Source organism: Epinephelus lanceolatus, chromosome 15 (assembly GCF_041903045.1).
Source record: "Epinephelus lanceolatus isolate andai-2023 chromosome 15, ASM4190304v1, whole genome shotgun sequence".
In the NCBI taxonomy this organism is placed as follows: Eukaryota; Metazoa; Chordata; class Actinopteri; order Perciformes; family Serranidae; genus Epinephelus; species Epinephelus lanceolatus.
The window spans coordinates 39,775,968-39,794,964 of record NC_135748.1 but is presented as its reverse complement, the minus strand read 5'-3'; the positions used below and the strand labels follow the sequence as shown (position 1 = coordinate 39,794,964).

Below are 18,997 nucleotides of genomic sequence, written 5' to 3'. Positions count from 1 at the left end.
ACAGTGGCCTTAAAAAAAACACCCTGCTAACGTTACAATGAACAGCGCTGAAAATGAAATCGGCTGCTACACTGTCTACTGTTTATAATGCTGACATCATCATGGCATGTTGTTATGTAATTGTTTTACCCACCGTGCCTTTGGTGTGCGGTATTCCCAGAGGGCAGTGCTGCACCGCGGCCACCAGGGCGGCGACGGCGGCTCCGTACCCAGCCACAGCCTCGGGGGAAGACTTCAGCGCCACCAGCCGCTCAGCACAGCGATCCAGCAGCAAGGAACACTGGGACGGCATCGCTGTGGCGACGCAGCGCAGACACCAGGCGGCGGCCAGACAGGCGGAGGCTGCAGGGTGGAGGAGGACGGAGATCACCGTGTCCAGGAGGGCTGCACGAGCAAACAAGACGCACCACTTCAACTTCCTGCAGTTCATTCAAAGGCAGCAGATGATATTAATACTCTTTAATCAAATTGAGTGTGTGTGTGTCCAACCTGTGCTGCTGTCAGTGAGGAGGGGGGCGGCGGTGGATCCCAGTCCCTGTATGAGTCCTCCCAGTTCCAGCAGGCAGCAGACCAACACATGCTGACTGGCTGAGACGTCTGCAGACGAAACTCTGGTCTCTACGTTCCCATCAGTCAGAGCTGCATCTAAACACACACACACACACACACTCACAATTAATAAGTATGTCATGTTTCCACAGATGAAAGTCTTTTGTCCCTCTCTGCTCACCGATGGCTCGTTTCTGCGACGCCACGGCGAGGCACAGCTGTTTGGCAGCATTGGTCTGAGCCTTCTCCCCCAGCAGAGACCCCAGGGTGCTCCTCAGGATAAAGGAGACGCAGCGGCGGGTCACCACGGCATCACCCGACGTCTGTGTGGCCCTGCTGTGGGACGCCAGCTCCATCAGCAGGGACAGGAAGGCCGGGAAGTTCGCCTCCAACCAGGAGCCGCCCAGGGTGGAGACGAAGACCACACAGGCCTGAAGGGAAGAAGGAGGAGTGTGTGATGGTGAGAGTCTGGGCAATGTCATCTGTTAAATCAAGTAAACTGAACTCACTCGTTGCCACAGCGACCCACCTGTGTGACCCCAATGCGGATATCCTTGCTGACGGAGCTTGTCCCCTTCAACATGTCCCCACTGGCTCGGAGGAAACCGGCCCCACCACGTAGGAACCCCCCTGACAACAGATCCATCACCTCCTCCAGGGAGCTGCGACCCCGCCCACCCTGCCTGGAGGCTGATGGGAAAAAAATAAGAAAGATTGTGTACAGTTCATCATCATATCTTGTAACATAGTAACATAGTGTTGGTCGGCTCTGATTGAAGCACAGAGATTTCACAAACGGGTGGAGGACATTATTGTAGCACTTTTTTTTTTACATTTCCCCTCCTGGTCACGTGCTGCAGAATGCTGCTTTGATGGTTTAGATTTAGTTTTAAATCTGCAATGCAAACACTCATTTTTTTGCTGCTTTTATTGAGTCCAAACTTTAATTTTAAAGAGAACAAAGTGGTCTTGTCTTGTCTTACAGTTTTACAACGCAATAATCAACTCTCATCAACTGAAGAGTGCTAACTTAAAATGTGTGGTTTAATTGCTTCTTTTCTCCATTTCATGATCATTTTTGCCAAAGACGGACTAATTAGGGGTTCAATCACCATTGTTTTTATGCAGATGTATTTTTTTTACCTTATACAATGTTTTCCCAAATTCTTGTGAGATGGTGCGTCATACACACATGAAATTTTCTCCAGTGATTGGAAGTTGTGTGCAAATGCTACCAAAGATGTATAAATCCAATCCGACTGATAACGGCACTATAATTAAGGCACAAAAATTAAATACTGGCGAGGCCACGCCCCTCACACTGTAAGTCAACTGACTTTTAAGTCGACAGATAATTCCAGCTCAACCTGCTCAACAAAAAAAAGCCTCAAGAAACATTAAGGTCCACCTGACTCGATATTCCACCATTTTGAATTTTTCAAAAACACATTTTTGACATTTTCTCCTAAACCGTAGGTCTGATTTGTACCAAATTATCTGTGGATCATCATTGGACCAACCTCAACAAAAATGATCAAAAACTTGTTGATATCTCATTGGGCTTTGAAGATACTGGCCGACGAACTTTAAAGGGGCCACAGCAAGTTTCATTCAAATCAACCACTGGTGGAGCGCCACAAATACAAAAAAATCTGACTATAAATTAGAAATTGTTTGTCCAATCGTGACAAAACTTGCAGGATATGTTAAATAATAATGTTGAACCATGTGTTTAAAATTATTTTGAAATGTGTTGATAGGAGGCGCTGCCATTTCCAAAGATTCTGATGTAAATGAATGAGCGTCTGTCTGATGGTCATAAAACTCGTGGTTATCTCTAATGAAGGTGTCGTAAACTGTCAAAGGTCTTGATCCTTCCCAGCTTTCACCCTCTAACAGTCCGCCCTGGCTTGAACCCCGGAATTGCTGCTTGCTGCTATATTACTTGATGTGTTTTTATCACCATAGCAACACATACACCAACGATGATAGAACTAGAGTTACATCCAGGTAACTTGTATTTCACCGTGTCTCCCTCCTCTCAGATCGTACCGGTAGGCTGTCGGGGCTCCACAGCAGCGGCCAGCAGAGTTCCCAGCAGTTTGGCAACAGACACTCTGACGCTGTAGTTTGATCCTTCGAAGGCTCTAAAGCACAGAGTGGCCACGTTCTCCAACTCGCTGGTCCACAGGAACGCCGCCTCTCTCTGCAGCTCCAGCAGACACTGACAGGAAGACAGAGACACATGTGTCAACAGTAACAGTGTCAGATTATAGACGCTGAAGGAAGGAAATGGATCTGATGGATGATTTGGAAAATGATGGGCAGGAACGATGTAATGATCAGCTGTCAGGAGGTGACTGTTACCTTGGCAGCAGCACAGCGTACGGCCATGGATCGGTCCGTCAGGCAGGTTCTTGCTGCCTTGTAGACGTCACGGTGACACGGCACGGCACTGACGCCCAAACCTCGCAGGATCTTCTCCAAACTCAACATGATCTCAAACCGACCCTGAGACTGAGGGAGGAAGAGGAGGAATTACTTTACCTGCTTAGATTCTGCTCCAAATAAGAACTTTATTTCACCATAAAAGAGACCTTGCGGAAAACAGCAGCACACAAGACATATTTAAATTCATCCCTATTTAGATTCATCCTTCAAATAAAAGGTGGGGCTTAAATGATAAATTAAAAACCTCAGAGGGGGTGTACTACTTCAAGTCAATTCATTGTATTCAGCACCAAATCACAACAAAGGTTATCTCAGGACACTTCTCATGTAGTGAAGTTCTGGACCAGACTCTTTCATTTACACAGACCAAACAATGTTCTCACACGTGTAAGGAAAAAACCCCTTCCTATTACTCCTACTACAATGTCTCACGTGTTAAGTTCAGTGTAATGTCCTAAGTCCTCGGCAGGAACAGGACGGATTACGTCCTTTAAGCCACTGAAAGGCTTTTAACATCTTTGCATAAAGTGTTGACGATAGAGTGAAAGTGGAAGTGACTCTTTCTAGTAGAGATGAAGGTAGTTGAGGTAAGTAAGGAGAATTCAGAGGTTAAACTTTTGCACAAACTTCAGTCAGATAAAAGATCAGTGAGTCAGGAAGAATAGAAACGACCCCTCTGCCCCGGCACTCTGTCTGCTACAAGGGGACGTTCCAAAAAAGTTGGAACTGGGGCAACAAAAGAAGGGGAAAGCTGTGGAATGCTTAAATCCAATACTGAATGACCGTGACCTTTGACCCCTCTGGCTGCACTGCATTAACAACCAACATAACTGTATAAAGGATATTACTACATGGGCTCAGGAACACTTTGGAAAAAAACTGTCAGTTCATCGCTGCATCTACAAATGCAAGTTAAGACTCTACCAAAGTGAAAGCCAGATATCAACAACATCCAGAAACAGCGCTGACTTCTCTGAGCCTGAGCTCATCTGAGATGGACTGACTTTGGGCGTCAGTGCCCATGGCATCATGGGTAATTCAACATCTGTGAAGGCACCTTGAATGCTGAAAGGTACACATAGGTTTTGGAGCAACATATGCTGCCATCCAGACGCCGTCTTTTTAAGGGATGTCCCTGCTTATTTGAAACATCCTGCATGTGTTCCAACAGCCGGTCCCTCCAGGATCTCGTGACAAAAAAAACTTGAATTTGTGGCCAATTTTGTTTAAAACAAAAAACAAAACAAAAAATGCGATAAAAATTGCAGCATTTTTATTTGATTTTTTGTGGGAAATTGGGGCAAATGACAAAAGGAGAAAAAAAATGTGATTTTTTAAAACTACTACCTCCAAAAAAATAAGTAATGTAATCACTTGCTATAATAATCATACTGAATATTACAAAAAATAGCTGCAAATGTTTGTTTTTTTTTTCCTCTCTTTTTTTTTTTTGTCTGCATTGGTCTTCATAGCTTAGCGCCACTAAAGGGTGTAAGCTTCTTGTGAAGATTGATGCACTGTTAATCTTGCAGTCAAGTATTTTATACCCATAATGCGTGGTTGTGACCGTCACCCACCCTCAATGGAGACTAGCCTAACAGCCTTTATTGGAAAAACTTCCTAATATGAGTCAGAGAGGGCCGTGATACACCAAAGTGTGTCAGGGGGAAAGTAAGGAAACAAGCAAGGGGGAGGGGGCAGGTGCTTAAGTCCTGAGTTATATAGTGACAGTGCATGCGGAGAAGAAGGAGGAAAAACAAACAAATAAACAAACAAACGAAAAAAAAAAAAAAAAAACGGGAGAAACAGGCAGTGTAGCTGATGTATTGTGGCCTTGAGGTGGTTGTGCTCCATGCAGATTATCGAAAATAAACATATACATGTCTACTATACTGTACTGAAAAACAAAAACAAAAGAGAAGTCTATACTGAACACCAAAAATGTGAGAGTCTTGGTGGAGGGGGAAAGCCCGATTGCAGAGAAGAGTTGCCAGCGCGGTGTGGTAGGTTTGAGAAGCAAGTGGGCCCCTTTGGAGTGATCCCATCGGTTCTTTGCGATGCGTCATGGAGCTGAAGTATCAAACATGCATGCATGTATTTGAACCCTTCCAATGTGTTTATGAGAACCATCACCAGGGCCAGCCCTGCGGGGGAAGGGGGGCAGTATGGCACCCCAAGACCGCAGAAGCGCCCAGACCCCAAGACCATGGAGCCACAGAGGCTGCAGGACACCACGCAGGCCCAAGGACCCAGGGAGGCGAAGGCCGGCACCCCCAGAGAGCCAGAGACACACCCCAGACAGGCGGAGCAGGAGGGCCCGCCCACCCACCGCCCGACGCGGACCGCCCCCACCCCCCCCAACCACCACCCGCCCCCACCCCCATCCCCCACCCACGGACACACCCAGGGACCGCCCCCGACCCAAGGAGCCAGGCGCGGGGGCCCGGCACCACCCCCGGGGAGAGAACCAGCACCGCACCGGACGGGCCTGCACCAGGTGCCGGCCACCAGCAGACGCCAGACTGGACAGTAACGCGAGCCCACCCAGGCCCGGGCGGACGAGGGAGGCAAGGAGGCGGTGATACTGCAAGGCATATGTCCCCGGCGCATCGGGAACCAGGGCAAATGTTTTTTTATAGTTCTCTTCTTCAGTTTTATTTAATTACTTTCAAAATATGGACTCTAATAATGTTGCAAAAAATCCTGAGTTAATATTGTAGCTCTCAAACCAGACAATGTGACTGTAAAACAACATGTAAGCTACATCTTCTGTTGACATTACATTTTAATACATTCAACACATATTGTCTGCATTTAAACGGTGCAAATTCTTATGTCAATACAGGGCGTTTCTCCACACTGCAATGCCATTAGCGCGATTTGATGACGCGTCTGATGACGTTTCAAATGACGTCGCATGCCCGACAACTTGCGGTTGGCCGCAAAACGCAGGAAAACGCGGAAAAATCGTGGGACTTTTGAAAATTGCAAGCCCCGCAAATATTGCGGACATTTGTTGAATTTGCGGTAATTATTGAGATCTCAAGATTGCAATTTTCTGGAGGGACTTAACAGTGTGGCTTCATAGTAAAAGAGTGCAGGTACCAGACTGACCTGCCTGCAATCCACACCTGTCTCCTACTGAACATGTGCGGAACATTAAAAAGCTCAAAATACAGCAACGGAGACTCCTGACTGTTAAGCAACTGAAGTCGTATATAAGCCAAGAATAGGAAAAAAATTCACTTTCAAAGCATCAACAATGTGTCCTCAGTTCCCAAACACTTCCTGAGCATTGTTAAAAGAAAAGATAATGTCACACAGTGGTAAACATGCTCCTGTCCAAACTTTTTTGGAACGTGTTGCAGGTATCAAATATAGAATTAGTGTATAGTTCTAGAAAAAAAATAACAATAAAAAAAAAAGTTCATGAATCTGAACATTAAATGTCTTGTCTTTGGACTGTATTCAATTAAATATAAGTCAAAAAATTGCAAATTGTTGCATTTTCTTTTTATTTACATTTTTCACAGCGTCTCCACTTTTTTGGAATGATGAATAAAAGTGTAATTTAGAGTCTGTGTGGGCATCTCTTACCCACTGGGGGGGTAAAAATTGACAACAACTTGACTGAGACTTATTAATATTCCTAAACACAACACAAAGTGAGCAGCAGACAGACCTCGGCGCTCTTCATGGCCTTCAGCAGGTTGCTCAGAGTGTCTTTGAAGGAGCCGATGAGCATCCGACCGAGCTGCTCAAACAGAGCACCGAGACACGCAATGGCTGCCCTGAAACACACACGCGCGCACACACACACACACACACACGTATATGTCATTTCTCTGGAAACACATCAAGAACTTTTTGAAGCTCAGTATTATCTTTTATTGGTTTAATGTGACAGGAATGTATGAATATTAACATTCATTATTAAAGTTTAAACTCTTTAAGTATTCAAAGGTGAAAGCTTCTTTTTCTCATTTTCCCTGTGTACCCTGAACGCAGCCTGACTTACAGTCGGGTCGGGAGTCCTGACGGAGAGTCGTCTTTGCTGCGGATGATGTCATTGCACCTGTCCACCAATAGGCTGGAAGTAATGGGGTCTCCTAGGCGGTAGAGCAGGGCCAAGCAGTGAGCCAGTAGCCAGCGGGTCGGCGGGCCGGGGGAGCCAATCAGAACCCCTGACAGCTGCTCGTTTAGACGCCGCTGGTTCTGTTTGATGTCGGCCTGAAATGAAGAGACAGATTCTGATGTTTATGATTCCCTGAACATATTTAAGTTGATTGCATCATGTGACCTTCATTAATGAGCTTATTAATCATTAGGTCTTATTAAAGGCTGGGCTCAGCTCTCACCCGCTCAGTGGCAGGAAGGAGCTTCTTCAGGTGGTTCAGCCATTCGAAGATGAACTCCGCCCTCTGATGTTCACCCAGCTGACTGCACACCTCCTCATTCAACAGGAGGCTGTGAGCTCGCTCCATCCTGAAGTTCCGCCTGTCCTCCTCCTCCTCCTCCACCTCCTCTTCCTCCTCTCAGTGAGGGTGAAATCTGTCCTGCTCTGCCATCCCCCTATATCCTATCAGACACAAAGAGAAAACACAAAAAGGGTCAGAAATACATTCAGTAAGAGACACGTTAAGAAAAGCATGTGTGGGTTAAGCTCCCAAAACAATGCATTTCCCACAATGCAACTCAGCACTGTCTTTTCATTAGGGCCTTTCTAAAGCCTCCTACAGACTGAGAGATCTTAGCAATCTTATAAGTTTAGTGCAGCTACACTGTGCGACATGAGTCTAATAAACTTGGGTTTGATGCATGCAGACTGTACGATGACAGCGCCTGTAGTGGGAAGAGAAAAACGAAAGCAAACAAAAGTCAAGCGGTTGCCACGGTGGCATTTATGTGTGTCGAGAAAGTCTGAAGAAGAAGAGGGAGAGGATGTGGACGCCATCATGGCTGGGGAAAAGACGTGGCATGCCAAATTGACATCTGTAAAAGGGACAGCCGGCAGGATGGAATCATGAACAGGACGGGTGTGACGTTTTCACAATGTGTTATGTCTGCAACCTATCGCTGGGAAGTTTAAAAATCAGCTAGCAGCAGTTAGCAGCTAACTCAAAGAAGAAGAACAGCTGAAAATGTCCACAAACTGAGAAAACAATGAGGTCCAGGAGCTCCTTAAACTCAGAGCTGAGGACGAGATCAGCCACCAGAAAACTGAGATGGTATATGATTGTTATTGCCATGTCATGCCATCGACATGATGTTGCCCTTTTTTGGTTCGTTGTTAAAAGCAAAAGCGGTGTTATGAAGGGACTTAGTAGTGGATCGGTGTAGTCTCCTGTGTGAAAGTCCCTAAGAAGGGAATCGGACCAATAAGCAGATACGATAACGGCGGTGGTATCAATAAAATCTTATCAATTCCAATCCCTTGGCACATCTTGAGATAACTTCAGTAAATTTTTAAAACAAACTCCTTCAAAGTCTTTAAAGACTGAGTGGGACGAAGAAGGACTTGTACAATTTGGTGGACTGCCCCTTTAACCCTTCAGTATCTGCTCTATACTGTGCTGCATTCAGGTGCAGCTGAAACCAGGCTGCTGCGACATCCAGCAGCACCGTGTTCACGTGTCACTCTGTGGGAAAAACCCGACCTGGAAGACAAACGCTGAACACAACAGTCTGTTAAAGGACCTGTGAGCTCGGCTGAGAGACTCAAGTGTTTCACACTGAACTGTCGAGTCTTTGTGTCCCACTGAGAGCTGACAGAGCGGATCGGACCGGAACAGGACGGAGAAGAGGAGACGCTGGGAGAATATCTGAGAGAGAGACAGAGAGGGCAGCTCATAAATGATTCAACAGCACAACTCTGTCTCCTCCATTAACACACACACATACTGCTCAAACACACACACCGATGTTCACAGAGACGCAGGAAGACTCTAAAAATAACCCACTGTCCACAGAAAAACACACTCTGCTTTAAACAGACACTTCACTGCAGAGCGCTTTAAGATTTAATGAAACAGAAACCTCCTCAGCACCTGCAAACTTCCCACTGCACTGCGTCTGTGTTCAGGCTCAATACAAGCCCCGCTCCAAAAAGTTGGGATGTTGTGCAAAACTTAAATTAAAACAGAACGCAATGATTTGAAAATTATTTTTTGACCTATATTCAATTGAATACAGTCCAAAGACAAGATCTTTAACGTTGTTAAACTTTTTTGTTTTATAATAAATATACACTCATTCTGGATTTGATGCCTGAAACATGTTCCAAAAAAGTTGGGACAGGAGCATGTTTACCTCTGTGTGACATCACCTTTACTTTTAATGACACTCAGGAAGTGTTTGAGAACTGAGGACACTACATGTCGAAGATTTGAAAGTGAAATTCTTTCCCATTCTTGCTTGATATACGACTTCAGTTGCTCAACAGTCCGGGGTCTTTGTTGCTGTCTTCTGCGATTCATAATCTTCCACACATGTTGGCAGGTCAGTCTAGTGCCTGAACTCTTTTACTGCAAGCCACGCTGTTGGAACACGTGCAAAATGTGTCTCATTGTCTCGCTGGAATAAGCAGGGACGTCCCTGAACAAGACGGCGTCTGGATGGCAGCATATGTTGCTCCAAAACCTGTATGTACCTTTCAGCATTAACGGTGCCTTCACAGATGTGAATTACCCATGATGCCATGGGCACTAACACACCTCCATACCATCACAGATGCTTTAAATGTTGAGCTAGTAACAGTCTGGACGGTCCTTCTCTTCTTTAGCCCGGAGGACACGGCGTCCATGATGGACTCGTCAGACCACAGCACACTTTTCCACTTTGTGTCAGTCCATCTGTTTCGTGCCTGTGTGTTTTGGGCCCGCCCTTTATTTCGTGTATTCCCCTGTCTGTTTTTTTCAGTGTGCAGCTGATCTTCATTCCTCATCAGCGAGGGTATAAATGGATGACGGTGGAGTGGAGCTATGATAGTTGTGTGTCTAATAAGTGAGAGTTTGACTAAGTGCGGTGATCTTTGTTGGCTGTGTTTAATCTTTTCTTTATTTTGTGTGTCCCTGCTACAGGCAATTCGTTTCCCTTTTGGAGCTTGTTTTTCATTGATGGTCCTTTTTCCTGTTTTTGAATAAACGTCCTTTAAACTTGCCTTTTTGTCTTTTTTAAAGTGTCCTGCATTTCACTGTGTTACTCCCTCCTTCCCTTAGATCTCTGGCGGGGATGTAACACCATCTCAGATGAGCTCGGGCTCAGAGAAGTCGGCTGTGTTTCTGGATGTTGTCAATGTCTGGCTTTCACTTTGCACGGTAGAGTCTGAACTGTCTTTAGTACATGCAGCGATGTGTTTACTGACATTGTTTTACAAAGTGTTCCTGAGCTCATGACGTAATATCCTTTATACAGTTGTGTTGGTTTTTAATGCAGAGCAGCCTGAGGGGTCAAAGGTCACGGTCACTCAATATTGGTTTCAGCATCGCTCTGAGTGCAGAGACTTCTCCGGATTCACTGAATCTTTCGATGATATCATGAACTGCAGATGGTGAAATCTCCAAATTATTTGCAGTCATACATTGATAAACATTTTTTCACTGTTTCTATTTGCTGACACAGTTTTTCACAGTTTGCTTGTGAACGACTGAGCCTTTCAAAGATGCTTCTTTAAACCTATTAATGAAACATCCGTTATCAGTTATAACCTGTTCACCTGTGGAACGATCCAAACAGGTGTTTCTTCAGATTTCCACAACTCTCCCAGTCTTTAGTTGCCCCTGTCTCAACTTTTTTGGGACATGTTGCAGACATGAAATTCAAAATGAGTGTATATTTTACAGAAAACAATGAAGTCCATCAGTTAGAACATTTCATATCTTGTCTCTGTGCTGTATTCAATTAAATATAGATTAAAAATAATTTACAAATCGTTGCATCCTGTTTTTATTTACATGTTACACAACATCAGGGTTGTAATTATAAATCCAGAGCTGGTTTATGAGCCTGACTATGAAGCTTCACACACTCAACACATCATGTTCACTTCTAACATGTCAACAGTCTCCTGTTTAACTGACACAGAAAGAGAGCTATAAACGCACCAGTCACCGGTACAACATGTACTGAAGTGTGTCCGCGGCTGAACTTAAAACACAAACTGTCTCTGTCGTCACACAAACACACAACAAAGTGTAAAACAGCTTCTTCATTAGTGTTTAAAAACCGGACTGCAGGCTAACAGGCTCCGCGGCTAGCATCGGGTGGCTAACCGGGTTAGCTAACGGGCAAAAGTTTGGAGACACACCGAGATATAAACGGGACCGTTTACCTGTTGGTGTCCGGTAAAGTCCTTGATCCCGAGAGAACAGTGTCCGGTAACACGCAGGTGAGAAGAAAGTTTATTTCCTTTTATTTTGATGCTTTAAATGTCACCGTACAGACAGCTGAACCGACCCGCTGATGGAGCACCTCCGTTAAGTCAGCGGATATCAGAACAGACTACATCCGGTTACTGGTTTTCAAAATAAAGCAGCCTGTTTGTAAAGTCTAGACTGAAATTTATTTATTTTTTTAAGTTAACAGCTGTGGCAATATTTTAACATTATTTTAATTAGTTACAAATCCATGTAAAAATTACAAATTTAGTAAATTGTCTGCAACTGAATGGTTTATTTCTGTATTGTAAACATTTTTGCAGTTTAAGTAAATATCTAGAAATAACTGATTAGTATTATTATCACTACTACTACAACTACTACTGTGAATGAATCCCATTAATTCTACATATGCGTGTGTTCTTTTATATTTATATTCTGTAAGAAAACATATGCACTAAAAAAAACAAAATTAAATGCTTAAATTTTAACAACTAAATCATGTATGTATGCAAAATTTGGAAGACAAACTATTGACATCTGAGTGATAAAATGAGACAATGTGGAGAACACAGACAAAACTCAGGCTGGGTGGCAGATACAATGTTTGTCGAACAAACATTTTGCATATTTGCAGTAAAAGTGTTTCAAGTTTAAAGTTATTTATTGTTATATATTTACAACAATAACAGAAAAACTGGCGGTCAAAATCTAAGCTCTCAGGCTCCTCCAACAATTCTCATGAAATAGCTTGTGTACAAAGTCAAAAGAGAAAATCTAAGACCTTAAATAGTGCAGAGGTTCAAATATAGGCTGACAAATTATAAAATGATATATATTTGTGGGAGTCAAGTGCACATTAATTGTAAAAACTGAAATGTAAACAGGAATGTAGTTAAGATACATATTTGAGGGACTTAATTTACTTCACACCTTAATTTTTCATCCACTCATCATCATTCCTTCAGACAGTTATATTTAAATATCAGCTCTTTGTAGTTATTAACCTGCAACTACAGTTTTATTTTTATTTTACTGACATGTACCAACAAACATAGAATTAAGCAGCTCAATAAATGTACATTATTGTGTGTACAAATTTCAAATTACATGAAACCAACATTTGATAATGACGTTAAAAGCTGAACACCAATATGAAAACAAATCACCAAACAACTCCTCATGATTCAGATATTATTTATTATTGTTTTCTGTTAGGCTAAATGAAGATTACACTTTTGTCACAATAAAGCACAGAGTTATTTTATTGTTATAGTCACATCATTCAATGTCTTAACTTCCAGTGCCCAGTTTATTGGAAATAAACTCCTGTAAATCTGTTCAACACTTAATTGAAGGGTTTAAAGTAAATAATCATGTGTATATTTTAAATCTGAAACCTTCTGTTAACATGTTTATATTTCTGGCATTGTTGGTTTTTACACCTTCGTCCGTCTCTTGTTTATTTGCGCCCTTTGTCACTTTTCCTGCAGCTGCTGCACAGCAGTAAAGTTTATCTTATCTTAAAGGGACAGTTTGGATTTTCTGAAGTGGGGTTATATGAGGTTCTTATCTATAGTCAGTGTGTTACGTACAGTAGATGTCAGTCAGCACGTCCCCAGTTTGGAGAAGCAGACTCAAGTCCATAGCTAAGCAATGTACTACTGTGACGAAGTCAGCAATACAACGTATTTCAGCCACCTAAAACAGTCAGTATCAGTTTAAGTGTACACTTTATTGGGAGTATTTTCACTGACTTACCTTTTCATCAGACAGCGATTTCCAACAGGGAATTGAAGCTGTTACATCTCTCTCTTCAAAGCCAGACTCCACTGAGAAAAACAGCCATTTAACATCACTGAACACAGGAGCTGCTGGTCTGCTGCTGCATCTGTCAGTTATTCTGTCTGTTATTGTGAGACTTTAGTTTGGCCTCACCAAAGTCACACAATAACACTAACTAACTCAATAACTGAAGCAGTGGTAGACCAGCAGCTCCTGTTTTTGTCAGTGGAGTCTGGTGGCTTTGACGAGAGCAATGGTGGGCAACTGAAGCTGTTAATGGGCTGTCTGACAGAAAGGTAAAGCAGTGAAAATATTCTCAATATAGCAAACACTTAAACTGATAGTGATTTTTTTTTTTTAGGTGGGACTTGGTGAATGAAATATGTTGTATTGCTGCCCTGTCCACAGCAGTACATTGCTTAGCTTCTGTGTTGGACTCCAGCCTGCTTCTCCAAACTGGGGGCGTGCCGACTGATGTCCACTGTAGTCCACTGACTGTGGATAAATATTTCATACAGAGGTAGTTTCAATTTTGTTTTTCTGTTTAAGGTGAATTTTTTGTGTGACTTTTAAGATGTTTTACAACATTTTTTAAATTAAACTAATTAATTCTTATTTTTATTTAATTTTTTATTATTTTATTTTATTCTATTCTATTCATTATTTATTTATGGTTGTGTTCTTTTATTTTATTTTATTTTATTTTATTTTATTTTATTTTAGTCCATTCATTTATGTATTTACTGTTGTGTTATTTTATTTTATTCTATTCTATTAATTAATTAATTAATTAATTAATTAATTAATTAATTTACTTACTGTTGTGTTCTTTTATTTTATTTTATTCATTTATCTACTGTTGTGTTATTTTATTTTATTTTGTTTTATTTAGCATTAATTGTTAAGGATTTTCATTTCCGGTCGTGCTTACTGCCGCTAACTTATCTGCTCCGCTGGTGCCACCAAGTCGATTAACGAATCATCGAACGTCCACTCTATGAGGGACATTTTGCCCTGTACTCAGTCTCCCAGGTAGAACTCCTTAACCATGCACTGCCACCGTTAAACCAATAGAGAACTGTAAGTTGAACATGAGCCCTTTTACCTTCTAGTTTAAGTGACGTCGGCAGTCACGACATTTGAGGACAAGTGATCAGCTGGAGACGCATCATGGGTAACATTACAGGTGTGATCAGCGATGTGTCTCCGCTGTCCACTTGTGTTCAGATCAGACTTAAAACCAGGTCTAAACAGGGTTAGCAGGTGATGTTAGGGTTCGACTCTGAAATTATTGGCGACAAAAAACGAAAACGTCCACAGCTGAGAGATGTTTGTGCCTGTCAGTCTAATTGAAGGGATAAACTACCCACGCAGTTAACTGACTCCCATCCAGGACGAAGAGTCGATGGTCGAGCGGTAGATCCACAGTCCGCACCTTAACAGACTGTACTGGAAGTTTCTAGTGATCCCTTATCGCTGCCTTCAGAGACAGAGGGGCAGCGGGGGTTCATTCCTCCGCCTTTTACTGGTTAAACAAGTTCCGTTAATCGGGGTCCATCACTCGGAGGCTGCTAAACTGAAGCTAGCTAGCAGGCAAAGCTAAAGCTAACAACTGTTTACAGTTTAGCAACTGGCTAACATCGAAGCTAACGGCTAGCTGTCAGCGGGGATGTTCGGCTGTCTGGTCGCGGGCAGGTTGGTGCAGACAGACGCGGTGCAGGTCGCCTCGGACAAGTTCGTGTTCAACCTGCCGGACTACGAGAACGTGAACCATGTGGTGGTGTTCATGCTAGGCACGGTGCCGTTCCCCGCCGGCATGGGGGGCGCAGTCTACTTCTCCTTCCCGGACCCGGCGAGCGGCGGCAGCCCGGTGTGGCAGCTGCTCGGCTTCATCACCAACGACAAGCCCAGTGCCATCTTCAAGATCTCCGGGCTGAAGGCCGGGGAGGGCGGGGCGCACCCCTTCGGCATGATGGCCTCCTCGTCGTCGTCGCCCTCCGTGGCCCAGGTCGGTGTGTCGGTGGAGGCTCTGGATCAGCTGGCCCAGCAGATCCCGGTGTCCAGCGCCGCCGTGTCCACCGTGGACTCCTTCCTGCAGTTCACCCAGAAGATGCTGGACAGTCTTTACAACTTCGCCTCGTCCTTCGCCGTGTCGCAGGCGCAGATGACGCCGAACCCCTCGGAGACCTTCATCCCATCCAGCTGCGTCCTCAAGTGGTATGAAAACTTCCAGAGGAGGTTGAGCCAGAACCCGAACTTCTGGAAGAACTGATGGAGGTGGAGAGATGAGAGACTAAAGACAAACCCACAGTGCCTACAGGTTCTGAGAATAAAAGGTTTCATCCAGCTCAGTCAGTCTCATCTCTGATACTTGACTTTATAGCAGCCTGTTATCGTTTATCTTAACTTAGGGACTGTTCGTTATTTATGAGAGGAAGAGGGTGGTCCAAAAAGAGGGAGGCTTTTGGGGAGAAACGTTTGTTATGGCTTAAGGGAGGGGAATTCAAATTTAAATGGCTGTAATTTGTTTTTATTTTACCACTGATTTTTAAAGAAAACATCCTCTTGAAGGCATGTTTTCTGTAATAATTGCCAAAGTTGCACTATTTGTCATAGAAATTGTAAAAACAGAAGGTATTGCTGGATTTTCTCAACATTCTCACTGCGACCTCGTCACATAGACATTTGCTCATGGACTTTCCACGTCCAGATACGACGTGCAAGGTACCCTGGGTGTGTTGGTTGTTGACGCCGTGTCAAGTTCCGCCTGTTACATGCATTGTCTTCTTTCAAAATACACTTCTGTTTTCACAGGAAATTTAACATTTACATATAGTCTCTTTCAAAATAAAAGCACTATGTCAGTACAATAAAGCAAATTTGCTTTTTTTTTCTCCTTCAACAACTCGTGGTTGGGTTTAGACAAAAAGAACAGGGTTTGGCTTTCTAATCTTACAACACGCTAACGTCGCTCTCTCAGGTGAAAGTCGGTGTTTGTTGGACTCATCCTCCACTCCCGCCCGCCCTATTTGGACTTTCGCTGACTTAACTTTCGTTCTTGTTCCACCATGTTTCCCCCTGACACCGCCGAGCATCGTTCAACAATAACAGCAACTGGCCACGTATCATGCTGACATTAAAGGATGGCTGATTTTGTCAGTGTCTGACATCACAAGTCACTGCCCACGTGCCAGACTTCGACGACTTGGGAGTGGGACCAGGTTGGACAAAAGCGATTGCCAAAAAAAAAAAAAAAACGATAGTGATATTTCAACAACAAAAAAAGAATACATAAATAAATTGTTTGCACGACAAGAGCGAAAACTGAGGCTATTTCAACTCCAGGATACTGTCTTTAACTTTCAAAATAAAACATAAAAGGGTAACTTTTAAAAATCTAATAACTATTTATGGTGGAGGGAGGGTCGTGTATTTTCCATAAGTCACTCAGAGAGGCTCAAGAAAAAATATTTATAACTTTGGGGAGGGTAAAAAAAAAAAAACAGTCACACCCCAGCCACCCCCTCCTCTGATAAATAAAGAACAGTCCATTATATTTATTAAGACGTGTAAAAGTTGATAAAGATACAGCAGCTCCACACAAATCTCAACATACTTGCTGTTACTTTGAAATAAGAGTCAAGATTTGCAGCACAATGTCGCCTTCCAGCGTCTGAAGGGGTCAAAGTATAGTATGAGTATAAATAAAGTAGTATTTACAAATAATGAAAAGTATAATGAAGAGCAGTTGTCAGTGTGTAGTTACTTTGATTTACACATTCGAAACAGAGTGAGAGGAAGTATAAACTTATTAAATCCCACCAGCATCAATGTCAAAGTAGAGATCAGTGCAGAATTTCATGGGTTCAACTGCAGGTCTATTTTATTTTATTTAACCAGGAGTAAAAGACTCATTGAGATTAAAATCTCATTTACAAGAGTGTCCTGGCCGAGACAGGCAGCAGCACATAGCTCACAGCTCATAGCTGCAGACAATTGAATAAAGAACAACTTACAGAAATTATAATGTGTCACAAACCAAACTAAAACTTCCATGAAAAGCCCAGTCTCTTTTACTAGCCCAGTGTGACAAATAACTCCTGTCTCAATTTGAGGCCTGGTCTGGTTGCTAAGCAGTTTGTTTTTTATCAACGTTCGTCAGATGTGCAAATCCAGGTTGTTGGTTACCTCAAATTATGTGTCCATTCCTGGATTACCCTGTAAATTATTCATATTCCTTTAGTCTGTAAGGGTCCTCAGATCAAAGAGGACCTAGCGTAGTGGTTAGAGAAGGTCATGCGGAAGGTCAGGGGTTCGAATCCTGCTGGGGTCGTCGTCAACAAAGGCATGTGGTCGCAAGAGGTTCCTACCGCTGAATCAAACAGGATCAGATTCCTTAAGGAGGCTTCAGGATGAGAGAGTAACTCCGGAATCTGAGCCAAGTCCTCAACGAGGGCGCGCCTCAAGCCCGCTGTAGAAGTATTACAGTATTTATTCAGCCTCTGTTTATAAGGGCTGGTTCAATGAGAGAGAAACTGTAAATGAGAGCTAAAGATGAGGCGTGAAAGAAAATCTTAACACAACATGCAATGTAAAATCCTAGTTAACATTAAAAGCACTTCACTCAGCTCTAATGAGAACATGTACTGTGACACTGCTGTGATACTGAAAACACAATGGGAACAATCAGCCACCAGGTGGGGCTGCAGTTCTCCTTCAGGTATTCAACCTTTGAACTTAAGTTGCTGAATATGTGATGCAATTGATCATGAAGCAGTTCCTAGAAATCAAATATCATAAGTGTGTTTTTTCTTCTGATTTTCTTCCTCCTGCTTTTTTTAAATTAACCTTTAAACTGTTTTCAGATCAGATCTGTCAGAGGCTGAGGCAGTCTGGGGTTGGTGGATAATTCATAAAATGAAGAAGCTTTTCAGCATTGAAAAATAAGTGTGTTACATCAAAGTGTTTTAGTCAGTTGACACTTATTTCAAAAAGCTGGTCATAATTCCAAACTTTTTTTTTTTTTTTGAGTTGGATGGAATTAAAATAGATAAGTTAAAATATCTTATTTAAAATAATTTGACCACTAAATATCACCACAACTTTTGGATAAATATTAAGTTGGTTTAACTTAATTAAGCTTTTCAAGGTCGAAGCAAATAATGTTGGTTGTACTAAACTAATTGAGTTTATCAGATTATAATAAAAGACTTGTGACTGACTCAGTAACGCCAAAGTTGGAACTACTTAAAAAGATGCATGCTTTTTTTTTTCACTCTAAAAAATCATTCACTGTCTCAACTTTGGCATCAATGAGTCGGTCATTTGAGTCTTTTATTATAATCTGACAAACTCAATTAGTTTAGTACAACCAACATGATTTGACCTTGAAAAACAACTTAATATTTATCAAAAAGTTGTGGTGATATTTAGTAGTCAAACTATTTTATGTTAGATATTCTAACTTATTTATTTCAATTCCATCCAATTAAAAAATATTTTGATTTTGAACAGCTTTTTAAAATAAGTTGTCAACTGACTAAAACAGCGTAATGTAGCAAACTTAATTTTTTTTATGCTGAAAAAGCTTCTTTATTGTATGTGTTATAGACTCACTCCATTTTTAGAGTGCTCTCTAAAAAATCATTCACTGTCTCAACTTTTAAGGTAAGTTGCATGCATCTTTTTCAGTGGTTCTAATTCTGGCATTATTGACTTAATCCTTTGAGTCTTTTATAATCTGACAAACTCAATTACTTAAGTACAACTGACATGATTTGCTTTGACCTTGAAAAGCTTAAATAAGTTGAACCAACTTAATTTTTAATGCAAAAGTT

General features: G+C 42.4%; 2 protein-coding genes across 3 annotated transcripts in view; one reads left to right on the top strand and one right to left on the bottom strand.

Moving 5' to 3' along the window:
• heatr5a (HEAT repeat containing 5a) overlaps window positions 1–11,469 on the bottom strand; it is a 32,199-nt gene extending 20,730 nt beyond the window's left edge. For both annotated transcript variants that reach the window (XM_033642646.2, XM_033642647.2), the window contains exons 1-10: window positions 11,330–11,469; window positions 7,359–7,579; window positions 7,019–7,230; window positions 6,683–6,791; window positions 2,917–3,066; window positions 2,602–2,773; window positions 1,079–1,239; window positions 731–980; window positions 490–645; window positions 134–384 (exon numbers count right to left, since the gene is read on the bottom strand). In XM_033642646.2, the coding sequence (XP_033498537.2) occupies window positions 134–384; window positions 490–645; window positions 731–980; window positions 1,079–1,239; window positions 2,602–2,773; window positions 2,917–3,066; window positions 6,683–6,791; window positions 7,019–7,230; window positions 7,359–7,484 (1,587 nt within the window). In that variant the 5' untranslated portion in view covers window positions 7,485–7,579; window positions 11,330–11,469. The remainder of the gene's footprint in view (window positions 1–133; window positions 385–489; window positions 646–730; window positions 981–1,078; window positions 1,240–2,601; window positions 2,774–2,916; window positions 3,067–6,682; window positions 6,792–7,018; window positions 7,231–7,358; window positions 7,580–11,329) is intronic.
• A 3,097-nt stretch (window positions 11,470–14,566) lies between these two features.
• Window positions 14,567–15,505, top strand: hikeshi (heat shock protein nuclear import factor hikeshi). The gene has a single exon (XM_033642130.2). The coding sequence runs from the start codon at window positions 14,830–14,832 to the stop codon at window positions 15,430–15,432; it is 603 nt and encodes a 200-aa protein (XP_033498021.1). The 5' UTR covers window positions 14,567–14,829; the 3' UTR covers window positions 15,433–15,505.
• The last annotated feature ends 3,492 nt before the right edge of the window (window positions 15,506–18,997 follow it).